This window comes from Amblyomma maculatum, chromosome 5 (assembly GCF_055883805.1).
Source record: "Amblyomma maculatum isolate TAMU_Amacu chromosome 5, ASM5588380v1, whole genome shotgun sequence".
Classification (NCBI taxonomy): Eukaryota; Metazoa; Arthropoda; class Arachnida; order Ixodida; family Ixodidae; genus Amblyomma; species Amblyomma maculatum.
In genome coordinates this window covers 100555584-100568502 of record NC_139348.1, presented here as the reverse complement: position 1 = coordinate 100568502, position 12919 = coordinate 100555584, and the positions used below count along the sequence as shown (strand labels likewise).

The window sequence follows — 12919 nt, the reverse complement described above, 5'->3', positions numbered from 1 at the left end:
CCTATATAAGTCGGTCTTTGTGCGTCTCCCTCCATACCTCAAGGACGTGTGGCGAATGAGTTCTCCTCTTCGTTGAAAAGCTCGAAGCAGATGGAACTGTCGCATTTGTAAGACAGTAGAAAATTTGAAAACCGTCAACACGAAGAAGTGATGAAGACACTTAGAAAAAGGCGAAATTTTGGCTTTTTTGATATACTTGAGTACCTCTAATGTTCAGTTTTAACAGGGGCAGACTTTCGCTTCTTTTCGCCATGGCTGCTGGAAGTTTCCGGAAAAAAGGCAATTCCTGACACCACAAGAAAAGGAAAAAGAAAGGATTCTTTGGAGCTGCTGTTAAAATATAGCGGTAGCAAAAGGAGGCCGACTTATCATTTTCAAGCGATAGGTTTAACACGGTGTGAACCAGGCGGAATCACCCGATGACATGAAAACGAGCGCGACAAAAAAAAGAAGTCCGCGCGATAACGTGTAGCTCGTTTTACTATACATAGCTCACCACCAGGGCCTTCAATTTAGCACAGAGTTGGTTGATATGCGCCCAGAAGAGGCAACCGCATTCTTCTTAAGGCGGCGGCTGAGGAATCTGGCACACGGGGAATCTCACGAAAGGATCTCCGGAAAGACCCCTCTTCTCTACTTCTCCGGTATAGGAGCGATCGGATATCAGCCATGGCGTTGCTGAAACGCATTCTCCCGAAGCTGTTAGGCACTTTTGCGCAAGCAAAGTTTCCGAGGCGCGTCGGCCTCGAAACGCCGTCGACTTTCTTTGCAATCGAAACGCGCCATCTTCGCAATTCGAGGACAATATGCTTGCTAAAAGCTGCTCTGATGATCGTTTTCTTTTATTATTAGCAATGGAAACGTCGCCTAGTTTACACGGGTATCTGCCAGAATTCAAAGAGCCAGTAAGTAGTCTTGTAAGCAAAGAGTTGCTTAATATACAAGCGTCGCACTCCACTGTGCCGCTTGAACAAATATACAGCAGCAAGAGTATACGGCTTGAATGCTGTATGCAGCCTTCAGAAAGCTTAGGAAGCAGCATGGACCTGCTTAGTGTATGACACGCTTCTAGTGATGACATTGTAGATCGCTTCACGTGGAAGCTACTTCGCCTTGTCTAGCAGTATTTAAAACGGAGTAGAAAACTGTTAATACGCCAGGAGGTTATTATTCGTCTCCGCACTGTATGCAGTTCAAAGTGGCCCTTGATGATGAGACGCGAGGACAGGTCTTGCCTGGCCAGAAATTTAACATGACCTAGGTCAAAGTAATTGGCAAGAGTTGCTGTCTATATTTACACTAGGTATACAAGATTTGATTGCTTGGCTTAAGATCAACCCTGAATTTGTCTCTGAAATGATTTTCAGCGTTGCCGGCTCATTTAATTGGGGACCTATATAGAACACATATCAGCCTTGGATACACAAGGGTGATTTCTTTAAAGTGCAATTAAGCATCGTTGATGCTTCTAAACCTTCATTAACACTAAGTACTCTTCACCTAACTTGGATTATCAGAATACTTTGGGCCTTTCTAGCGCAAGAAGGCGGTTGCAATAAATCGAAGTGAATCACCAGGTAATGATATGCTAGCATTGAAGAAAAGTAATCTTGGCGCCGATGAAGAACTCGAGGAAAGAGCATGGTGTTGTGTAAACACGCAAATATACACATAGTTTGAAGCTTCTTAGAGTGCCAGAATTTAATAATAAAACAGCGCTACAGCATACTCGCTGGCTTCGTTTCTTACCTGCCTCGAGTTAACTACGCAGTAATGACAGCGTCGATGATGGCCAGTTAGGGTCATTATAGAAATAACACCATGCGTCACAGCATGTGGAAGGTCTATGCTGCTAATTAGTTACGCAGGTTAAAGGCCACCTGAAATCGGCATGTGAAAGTGAGTGAGGCCTATATGCTTAGGGCGACCTTGCAAGAGTCCGATCTGATACCTGAGCCAAGGTGAAGTGAAGAATAAATGTTCGCAACCTTTGTGTTCATTTTTGCATGGAAAGCGGCGCTGTCCACATTGGCGCGAGGCTAATTTGTATGACTCGCTTACAGAGTGCACGACAAAGTCGAATCGGTTGCCAAGTGCATAGAACGCCCAAGCATTCGTGCCAAAGGCTCTGCAGCGACAAGCTGAAGACTAGCGGCATCATCTCGCTGTCGAGAGCTGTTCGATTCTTGGAGTTGTCTTGCCGTTACGGTGCAAGTACCGATAGAAACGATTGGATATTATGTTTCATGAAAGCAATTAGGGAAGTCATTTTTAGTATGTCGGAGTGCTTACTTAAAATTGCGAATTTAACTAGTTTGAACGGACTCATACTTTAAATAACCAGCGCGAGTAGCTTTTTTTTTTTTTTTTCACAGAAAGTTGAGCGGTTAAGGATTAGGCACAAAATTACCTGAAGCAATGCCATGATGCAACGCTTCTTGACCGAAGCCGCGACTCGGAGCCGGATACACGGAATACTGATGGAATGTCTATAGAACTCTATCAGAGTGTTTGGGAGATAGCCTTTGCAGCTTGTTGTACGGAGATAAAACTTATAAAAGTGAATAAGAAATAAACAAGTTTTGAGGACGGAGCGGTAGGTATGAAGTGTCGAAAATGCTTAGATGTACAATAACAGATGCCAGTAATGTCAGTGAGTTATTATAAGAGTGGCTTTTGAATTCGTTAATTTGTAAATCACTAAAATGTGGTGCTTTTGCAGGAGGGTTTGTGCGGAAGTAAGGAAAGATGAAAAGATTTCGTTCGCTTAACACTCACATGATTAAGATTCTATGCGCCGTATTTAAGAACGGAATATATGCGCCGCGCGAATATATGCGTATAAGGCTGAGGCAAGTTGAAGGCTCAAATTTGAATCCCTCTTCAACTGTGCCTAGACAGAAAAATGTTCATTTTAATACCACAAAATTTGAATTGAATGTTTCAGCGGTTGTGTAGTACACAAAGCGACACAATCCGCGCGTCCGTAATCAAGCAAACAAGAACTTAACTCGTTAAGGATTCCTCTTCACGCTGCTTTGCAGGTTCTGCGCTTATGTGTACCCAACATCATCCCCTAAGCGCAATTTTGATTTCTGTTGCTGCTACGAATACGTAGCACATAGTCGCCGAGGAAATAGCTAGAAATGAGAGTGCAGAACAACAGCAGCTGTTCAGCAATGCTCTATCAAGGAAAAAAAAAAACATGATTGAGAATGGGCAAAGTGTAATTTTCCAGCCATCGACAAGTTGTCCACGTCACTGTACATTGTGTAGAGAGGAGAAGCGACCAGGCGTCCAGCAAATTGTATCAAATGCAATGTTGGCAGATACAAATGGCTATACCAATTATGTAAAAACACCTCAGAAGGCTACTACAGGCCAGTCTCCGTATCGACTTGAACATAAAATGTAGGTAGTGAGCGTACGTACTTTGTTTTCTTGTGGCAGTCCTGCGAGATGTGTACGTCCATTAATGAAAATATTCGTGCGAAACTTCATATAACATGCCGCTGTGCATGTTTCGAAGAGGAGAACCTGACAAAATACGCGTCGTTAGTCTGAACATGCTGATGTGTGGCTGTCTTTCTTTCCTACCCAGGCGGCTGGTCGTTCGGCACTCAGCGCTTCAAGGAGATGGCGTCCAACAGCTACAACCGGCGCCTCTTCATCTTCAGCGCTCTGAACTTCTTGCGCAGGCGCAAGTTCGACGGTCTCGACCTCGACTGGGAGTTCCCGCGTGGCAACGAAGACAAGAAAAACTTTGTCGAACTAGTCAAGGTCTGTGATATGGGCTGGGCTAAACCCAGGTGCTAAATGTAATTCGCTGTCCATGCACCAATAACCCAATACTGATGGAATGGCGTTTTATTTCTTTCGGCGTGCATCATATCTTCTTGTTAGCAAACACTGCCGTGGTTGTCCCGCTTATTCCCTTCTTTTGAACGGTGGCGTCCAGCATTTATGCATGCGTCCTCTACCTTCTGTGCTTAATGCTATCGGATGATGCGATCTTTCGACAAACAGTGTCAGTCTCATTAATCACGAGGAGTTTATTAATTCTTCTCTTTTCACAACTGCAGACACAGTAATTAATTTTGCATTAGGGCACATTATACGCATCATCATAGCTATTAATTTTGGTCTGTAGCACTGCTTCTCATGACGGGCTGATTAGTAGCCTAGAAGACGAACTCCTGACTGACTGAGAGCATGCTGGATTGAGCCTTGGAAGAGTTAGGTAATATTAAGCAACATGCAGGACTCCAGCTCATGGAAATTAGAATTAACCCCTTCCTTGTGACTATGGAAGCGAAACGTTGAATAAAACCTATGGGCCCTATCTTTTATTATCTATACTGGCTGGAAAGTTCTAACGCCTCGCCTCTCAATCCTATAGACTTCAAATATTGATTTAGTAACATCAGGAGGCATACAAATACGACGCCAATAAAGTCCTCGTTTGTATTCAAACTATTCGCCTTCAAAACATGATTGCGCTTCTGTGCCATCAGCCGGTCTTGCCTCTGATGAGGCTTAAACCAGAAGTTGGTTGTGCTTACTTGCTGTTATGACCTAGACAGGAAAAGTAGAAAGGTAGGCTTGAAAATCAATATGCAGAAGACTAAGGTAATGTTCAACAGCCTCGGGAAGGAACAGGAGTTTACATTAGGTAGCGAAATACTGGAAGTAGTAGGCGAATATATCTACTTAGGACAGGTAGTAACCGCAGATCCGGACCATGAAAAGGAAATAACAAGAAGAATAAGATTGGGATGGAGCGCATTTGGCAAGCACTCGCAGATTATGACTAGCAGCTTACCGGTATCGCTCAAGAGGAAAGTATACAACAGTTGCATCTTGCCTGCACTCACCTATGGGGCTGAAACGTGGAGGCTAACCAAGAGAGTTCTACTTAAGTTGAGGACAACCCAGAGGGCTATGGAACGAAAAATGGTAGGGGTAACATTAAGAGATAGAAAGCGTGCAGAGTGGGTCAGAGAAATAACTCAAGTTAACGACATTCTAGTGGAAATTAAGAAGAAGAAATGGACATGGGCAGGACATGTAGTGCGAAGAGAGGATAACCGATGGTCGCTGAGGGTAACAAACTGGATTCCAAGGGAAGGAAAGCGTAGCAGGGGGCGGCAGAAAGTTAGGTGGGCGGATGAGATTAAGAAGTTCGCAGGGGTCAAGTGGATGCAGCTAGCACAGAACCGGGTTAAGTGGAGAGATATGGGAGAGGCCTTCGCCCTGCAGTGGGTATAATCAGGCTGATGATGATGATGATGATGATGACTTGCTGTTATGAGCACAGAAACTGGACCCTGCATCAAGTATCAGTCGTTAAGCAAAATAATAAGTTATGTACAGAATATTTGCAACATGCTGCCAGTGATTAGCTTTATATCAAGATATTTAGAAGGAGGAATTGAGTATTATTAACCAAATAGGTTTTTTTATTGCATATGCTGCGCGGGGAAGAGGAATGAGAGGCTTAAAAAAGGGTAGAGAGAAGGGGTACGTAACACCGTCAGAATTGTTCCCTTAAGCCAGTTGCTCCCAACAAAAACTTTCTTGTAAGCGTAACGACTCGCAGGAATAAAATGTGAACAGCTCGGCGCTCATAGGCACCGCTATTTGAATTACGTCTCTTCAATCTTGTCCATGAATGTGAACCAAAAGAAGCAGCAGTAGTAATGCGCCCATGTAAAACTCTGGAATGTATTTTTTGCTACCCGTGAAAAAGAGCAACCACAAAGAATTCGAGCTGCAGAGTTCGCCGGTGCCTCGCTCTTCGCATTTATATGTATCACGAGTAATACATATGGACACTATTCTCAATGTACGATTTCTTCCTTCGTCGCCGTAGGAGCTCCGCGAGGCCTTCGAAGCAGAGTCCAAGGAAAAGAAGCTGCCGCGACTTTTGCTGACCGCGGCCGTCTCTGCCGGGGCGGAGACCATCCGCGGAGGCTACGACGTGCCCGCCGTTGCTGCCTACGTCGACTTCCTGAACGTCATGTCCTATGACTTCCACGGGAAATGGGAGAGCATGACTGGACACAACAGCCCGTTGTACGCGCAGGCCAACGAGACCACGTGGCGGAAGCAACTCTGCATGGTAAGTGGTCGCGCAGTCGATTAATAGGACGTGTATGAGTCGTAAGAGCAATGGCTGTAGCATTAGCAGTGGCCTTGGGGATAGCAATACTAGTAGCGTAAACGCCATGTAACAGTAGAAACTTTAATTCCGAAACTCTGTTTAGTTATTCCGCATGGTGCCGCCTCTAGTATGTACAGAACGCCGACTCGACCAGTTATCGTCGGGCAGTGACAGGAAAGGCGATCATCCGTGCCACCCATTAGACTAGTGCGAAGTTAGGCCCTATGAGCTTCAAAATAAACAATTCGTCAATGACGCAGTGTCCAACACGTGGTGTTATGAGAAAACATTATTTTATTGAAATTTTTATGGGCTAGGATAGCTCTCGATTGAATCTTACCTGCCCCATCTGCCCTCATGATATACAACTTCCGTCCATAGGTGGCGAAGAATATCTCTACATGTGGACAATGAAAGTAGTTCTCAGTATGACATTCAGTGTGACTATATGCACTCATGGTGTGCTTATTTATAACAGGACTTCGGTGTGAAGACGTGGGAGCGCCTCGGTGCGCCAAAGGAGAAGATCGTCGTGGGCACAGGAACGTACGGCCGCACTTTCACACTCGCCAATCCAAAGAAGAATGGTATGAATGCACCATCTTCGGGCGGAGGCGATGCTGGGCAGTTCACTAAGGAGGCTGGCTTCCTTGCCTACTACGAGGTAGGTATTCTTTTCTGCGGACTGTTTGCCCCTGTGAAGAATAGCTACATCTTGGGACTGTGTGCTTGCATCCTTTAAAGAGACAATTCAATATAGTGGCAATGAGTGCAAGATTTCATGAAAAACAAAACAGAAAAGAAATAAATATAGCATTAGTTACATAATTTCAGGCTACATGGTCACATAGTGTTAGTAATAGTCTTCGGTACGTTTGTTTTTGGATAGCTTGTCTAATTTTTTGCTTGGATCACAAGGCTCGTACTGTCAACATCCATGATTTCTTCCGGCATGTGAGGGGCACTCCACACGTGACGTTCATGATATAAGTGTGAATGCATTTTAGTAAAAACTTGTTACTTAATGCTAACACACAACGGTTCCGAAATTTGCACCTGATAGTTGTAAATATAACGGGCAGCCAATCGCGATAACACAGGTGTAAACAAACGGCTTAGAGCTAGTTTGACAAAAATCCCTGATTTTAATCCCATGTAGTCAACGCATTATTGCAATCTGTCGCGGCAAATCTTCAATTTATTGTAATGCTCAGTGTTAAATGATCCGAAAAGCTATATATACACAGAATACTGCCATAGAGAAATGATCCGGTAAAAGTTTAAGCACTTGGAGTCAGGTATCGTGTACATACATTCACAGAAAGCATGGGCGTCTTTTGCTGCGCTTTCATTGAAATGCGGCCTCAGAGACGACTGAAATTAACGTTGTTGATCTCGGCATTAGCAAGTGAAAGCCGCATGCAAATGAAAAAATAAATAACTGCCAATTGCAACAAATACATGGTGTTTAATTCATCAATAATGTTTTATGCGACTTTGTAGTAATAATTATTGATGTTCAAGTAGTTTATAATTACTCTCGTATGCAGAAAATAATGGTTATCTGCTCAGTTACTAAGGCTAACCATCGGTTACAATAAATTAAAGCTGTAGCCAGGCGCTCACTTTGTGTGAGGCGAGTTACATAAAATATGATTCACTAACCCCACATGGTGATGAAAAAATCGTACGATGCTTCGACACCTTTGGACAAAGCTGACTATCCACTACTAACAGTTACGCTTTTTTAACGCTGCCTCGAAGAATTTAAAGCCTGACACACAAATTGCATCAATAATAAATAAATCAATCAATTAATCATAGAAGTTTTTACCTAAAGTATAAAGAAAAAGTGTTACTGAAATTCCTCATGGCTGTGGATTCACTGAGGTCCAGTCACCCATCAGTAGTGACGAGCGATGCATTTCCTTGTGTAGACACAATAGTATACGAATGAAGTAGTTAGTTTCGCACTCGGTTGTAAGAACAAATAAAATTATGAGATGACAAAAGAAAAACTGAACATTCTAAAATGACGAAATTAACCCGATTCTCCTAACTGATTGCGTCTTCTGATGGTTCTTCCTATGAGCCTATTAAAAGTGGCCTGTATTTCAACTGGGCATCATATCGATCCACATTGCTTCTTTGCGGGATCGGATTAAATGTTGTTAAACCATGCATTTGCGCTGTCCTACTTTTACAGATTTGTGATATGCTCAAGAAGGGAGCCGAGTATGTTTGGGACGACGAGCAAGTGGTGCCTTATGCCTTCCTGGGCAACCAGTGGGTTGGCTTCGACGACGAGAGGAGCATCAGGGCAAAGGTGCGACATCGAAAGACATTTGCACTTCGTCGGCTTCATACATAGCTTCTGCCGTCGAGTTTCACCAGGGCGTCGGCCTTGAGGAGCCACAATTTTTTCTTAATCAAATCTTGCGCTACATGAAGCCCACAATCGCTCCCTTGCTTTCCTAGTACTGCCGAAAAATCAAACGGCTTCTCGCATTACCCGCTTACCCCCTCACGTCTTTTTTACTGTGTCCTTTGGCAGCTTAATGCGATATTTATAGCTCGCTGCCAGCCGAAGAGCGCACTTTTCAGGATCTGAAATGAAGCTTCTGCGCTTCCGATAAATGCATTTTGTTTAGATGTGGCTTGTCGATGATATTGACTTATATGCCACGATCAGATGGACAATAGCAAACTGCTTTGCTGCTACAGGAGGCTTTTATATTTTATATTATCTATTCGACCATGTATTTTCCCGTGGCTGATTGTCCACAACATATTTTGCTCGCCGCCTTTGTTAAAGGGCTACCCGGCATACTTTACAGGAACGCTACATTCGCCCCTGCGCTTATAGCCAAAAGACATTTGTCAGTTTCTGATAAGTAAATAAATAATAAATAAATAATGTAAATAAATAAATAAATAATTAAAAGTAAATATTTAGTCATTTATTTTGCAACAATGTTCGCCGATCTCAACGAAGCACGTTTTGTAAAATTTCGCCTTTGAAAGTTGCCTCTAGTTTTGGAGCTTAATTGCAGCAATTTCGCACTCTTTTATAACCGACCGCGATTCTCGGCATAATCAAAAGGCATACATTTTCTCCTTGCCGCCTTCACTACAGATGCAATGGATCAAGACGAATGGCTACGCCGGAGCCATGGTGTGGACCGTCGACATGGATGACTTCCGTGGGCGCTGCACAAAAAAGACTTGGCCGCTTATTGGGGCCATGGCGGAGGAGCTGCTTAACATACCAAGCAGAGGACCTAAGAACCTGCTGCCAATCGTAAAGAAGCCGCGAACCACGGGAAGTAAATCTGCGACGACCACTACGGCGCCTAACGCCATCAAGAGGAGTGACACGCTCAAGGCATCACCGTCTACGCTGCCTGCCAAGGATGAGGCTGCTGAACCAGGTCAGTTTAAAACCACGCTTTTTGATTGCGGCTTCAACATTAACCGTAGTCCAGTATCTTCGATTTGCTGAGTAAAGTATTCAAGAAAACTGGTTCTCTTACATTTACAATCAACGGTAACACAAAATATTTTACAGGAAATAATTAGTAAGCTGTAATTTTTTGTGATGTACAACGAAGTTATAAATGTGATGCTTTCCACATTTGCTGAATTGATGAACGTAAATGATATGAAATAAAAAAAAATGTGCCTGCTCAGAAACGTCTTCAGACCTGCCTTCTTATGAGAACAGAAATTAGGAGTACATTTATTCATGTCTTGAGAGTCATAAGTTCCGGCATGTTAAACTGAGCCAGAAAGAAGCAAGGAGCGGCAATAAAAGGTTTAATAACACAACACTGCACTAAGTTTTGTACCCCGTGTGAATGGCAGCCCACTTCCATAATTCATGCCACAATTGGCCTAAAATACCTACGACTGAAGAAAATTCGTGTAGGCACGGGTTTCCAAAGCACCGTAGTCACGGAAGTACAACTGTCTCGTACCTTTCTCTCGAATTTGCCAATTTCTACTCTCGCGCAGACACCAACGCTCGCGTTGTGTGCTACTTCACCAACTGGTCCGCCAAGCGAAAGGGTAAGGGACACTATGAGCCGGAGGACATCGACCCGACGCTGTGTACGCACGTCATTTACGCGTTCGCCAACATCAAGGAGTACAAGATCGTGTCTACCGAGCCCGTAGACGAAGGGGACGGCAGCGCCAAGAAGGGCTTCTGGGAGCGTATTGTCGCACTCAAGGCCAAGAACCCGCTGCTCAGGGTCATGCTGGCTGTCGGAGGCTGGATGCTGGGATCGGCACCATTCCGGGAAGTCACTGAAAATTCATACAGGTTAGTTTTCGCAAGGCTTTGCTCTTTTCGCGTTGGAAGAGTTCGTTCCACAATGCCGAGGTTTCTGAACTATTAGGATGCAACCTTCTCTTTGCCTTGTTACTTACTGTGCCATTTGGCGGATAGTAATTACCCGAAGCTGTTATTTGAAAAAAGGCTTTCGAAGTTATTGTTTCTAGATTTCATTTTAAAGCTGAATATAAATCATGTAACATGCGTTACATAGCCCGTAAAGGTAGGTAGTGCTATGCCGAAATCCGAAATCCCCTACTAGCAATAAGCAGGGCAACGAGGGACCTTTCTCAGAAGTTGTCTTGAGGGATAAGTGCGTTGTTATTGACGTGCTCATTTACTTTCCGGAAATATCGGCCACCTGGGATTCTTTAACGTGCATTGACATCGCACAGCACACGGGCACCTTGCTTTTCGCCTCCACCGAAAATTTCCTGAGTCCTCCACTATGGCGTCTCTCATAGCCTGAGTTGCTTTGGGACGTTAAACCCCACAAACCAGCCAACCATTTACTTTCCCGAAATGCTTTCGTACGAGAATGCCTCGTGCGTAAGTAGCCTCGTGCTTGTCAGGTATTGAACATCATGACTTCGCATGCTATTATGTGCTTGCAGAAGAAATGCTGACCAAGACAATTATTTCTTTGTAAATATTCTAAAAGGCACACCAGAGTACATTCCTCTAAAAATGGCAGTGTAGGAGTATGTAGGTGTATAAGACATTGGCGTCGCTAAGAAAAAGCTACTGAGAATTTATGGGAGTAAAATTAGGCACACCATTTAAGGATTTGACATGAGAGCGTGGCCCCCGTGTAGGCTTCCCTTGCTGAGCTTCATTCGCATGCCTGCACATTGCAACGCGCTCAATAACTAATCTCTGTAACCGAGCCTATATTATATATCGCACACACATACATTCTTTAGCACCTGCTTGTAAGGTACCATAATCGGCTCGAGACCGCCCGACATTGAAACAAATTTCTGCTTAACCAGAACGCACAAACGCACCTGCAGGGCTTATACGCGCATCGTGTCTCAAGTTGGATCTAAGTGTCACGGAGTCTTCGACTCCCCTCTTCCTTCCATTCCTAAAATCTTCAAATTGTCAAATACTTGTAAAGCCGCCTACCCATATGAACTCGTTACGTCGCATGATCTGACTATCAATCAGTGCCAAACCATATCAGCTCTTAATTACATTTCGTTCGCGATGCCGACCGTACCACCGCCAAACGTTCTGACAAAATTGGCCTCTCTGGATGTTACGTTTTAAATTCCGCAGGATTTGAAGGAATGTATATTTTTAGATATGTCTCAGACGCCTAATGGCCAGATGCCAAGCAAGGGCGTGCAGCGAAAAAATACCCTACATCGCACCACGGCCCGGATATACTGGCGAGGGGAAAACGTTGACGTAACGCTGAGACCGATTCAGCGTGCCGCAGTGCAAATTGTCGGCTCACGACTAATATACGGAAACCTTAGGCACGAAGAGGCCTTGTTATGGCAGTGTGCTTGGAGCGCTGAAAACAAGAGGTCAGCGCGCATCAAACAAGGGTCAAGGAGCCAGACAGCGTTGACTTCCAGGCCGTGATAGTGGCGTGACGACCCACACGCAGTGGCGGGCGTTCGTACAGGCTTCAACGGAGACTGCACGGCAAACCAATTCCCTTCGGTTGTGCGTTTGCCAAGGCCCTGGCAGCCGCAAATGCTGGGAACTGCATATTACGGCCGCCAGCTGTCGTCTCGATATAGCGCCAGAACGGACACTATGACGTCACGCCTGCCTTTTCTGCACGCTGCCATATATCCGAGGAAATTATCTCAGAAAAACATATAAAAAGGGAAGATAGGCCTTAAAGGTACCTTCCGCTGTTGAAAACATCCGACAGTATATTTTCAAAGAATTATTTGTTGTTTGTGAAGCTTACGTTTCCGCATGCGCGAGTGTCTCTCATCAATTCAAAATAATAGTATATACGCACCTACATGATAAACGTGTCGAAGAACGGCTTTAGGGATCTCACGGCCAAAATATCTCTGAATTACACGACCAGAAAAAAAAAATATTTTGGCTATATGAGCAATTGATAACGTTTCATGGCACTTCGCGGTACGTTTGAAAAACGCTGAAACAAGATGACGTGAATAAATGTCTAAATACCAGACTACTTTAACGAGTCAGATCCGGATTAGAAACTGCTCCAATATTACATACTCAAGTCATCGTCTACTCTCCCTCCGCCTGAAATTCATTGAGAAATAGGGTGACACAAATTATCGCAAAGTGCTACAAATACGAATTTTTGTTTGCTTCTAGTACGGCCTGAAAAGCGATGCACTCTACGAAAATTAACGGTATGGTATCTCGCTCTCAAGACTCATAAACCAACGTTGAGATTCACTTTGCGCGAAATCCAC

At 44.2% G+C, this 12919-nt stretch overlaps 1 protein-coding gene across 1 annotated transcript in view; it reads left to right on the top strand.

The window, feature by feature from the left end:
• Window positions 1-12919, top strand: part of Cht7 (chitinase 7) — a 171518-nt gene that overhangs the window by 136445 nt on the left and 22154 nt on the right. Inside the window, exons 4-9 of the mRNA XM_084603964.1 lie at window positions 3602-3780; window positions 5873-6121; window positions 6642-6827; window positions 8370-8489; window positions 9300-9594; window positions 10178-10487. Coding sequence (XP_084460090.1) covers window positions 3602-3780; window positions 5873-6121; window positions 6642-6827; window positions 8370-8489; window positions 9300-9594; window positions 10178-10487 — 1339 coding nt within the window. The remainder of the gene's footprint in view (window positions 1-3601; window positions 3781-5872; window positions 6122-6641; window positions 6828-8369; window positions 8490-9299; window positions 9595-10177; window positions 10488-12919) is intronic.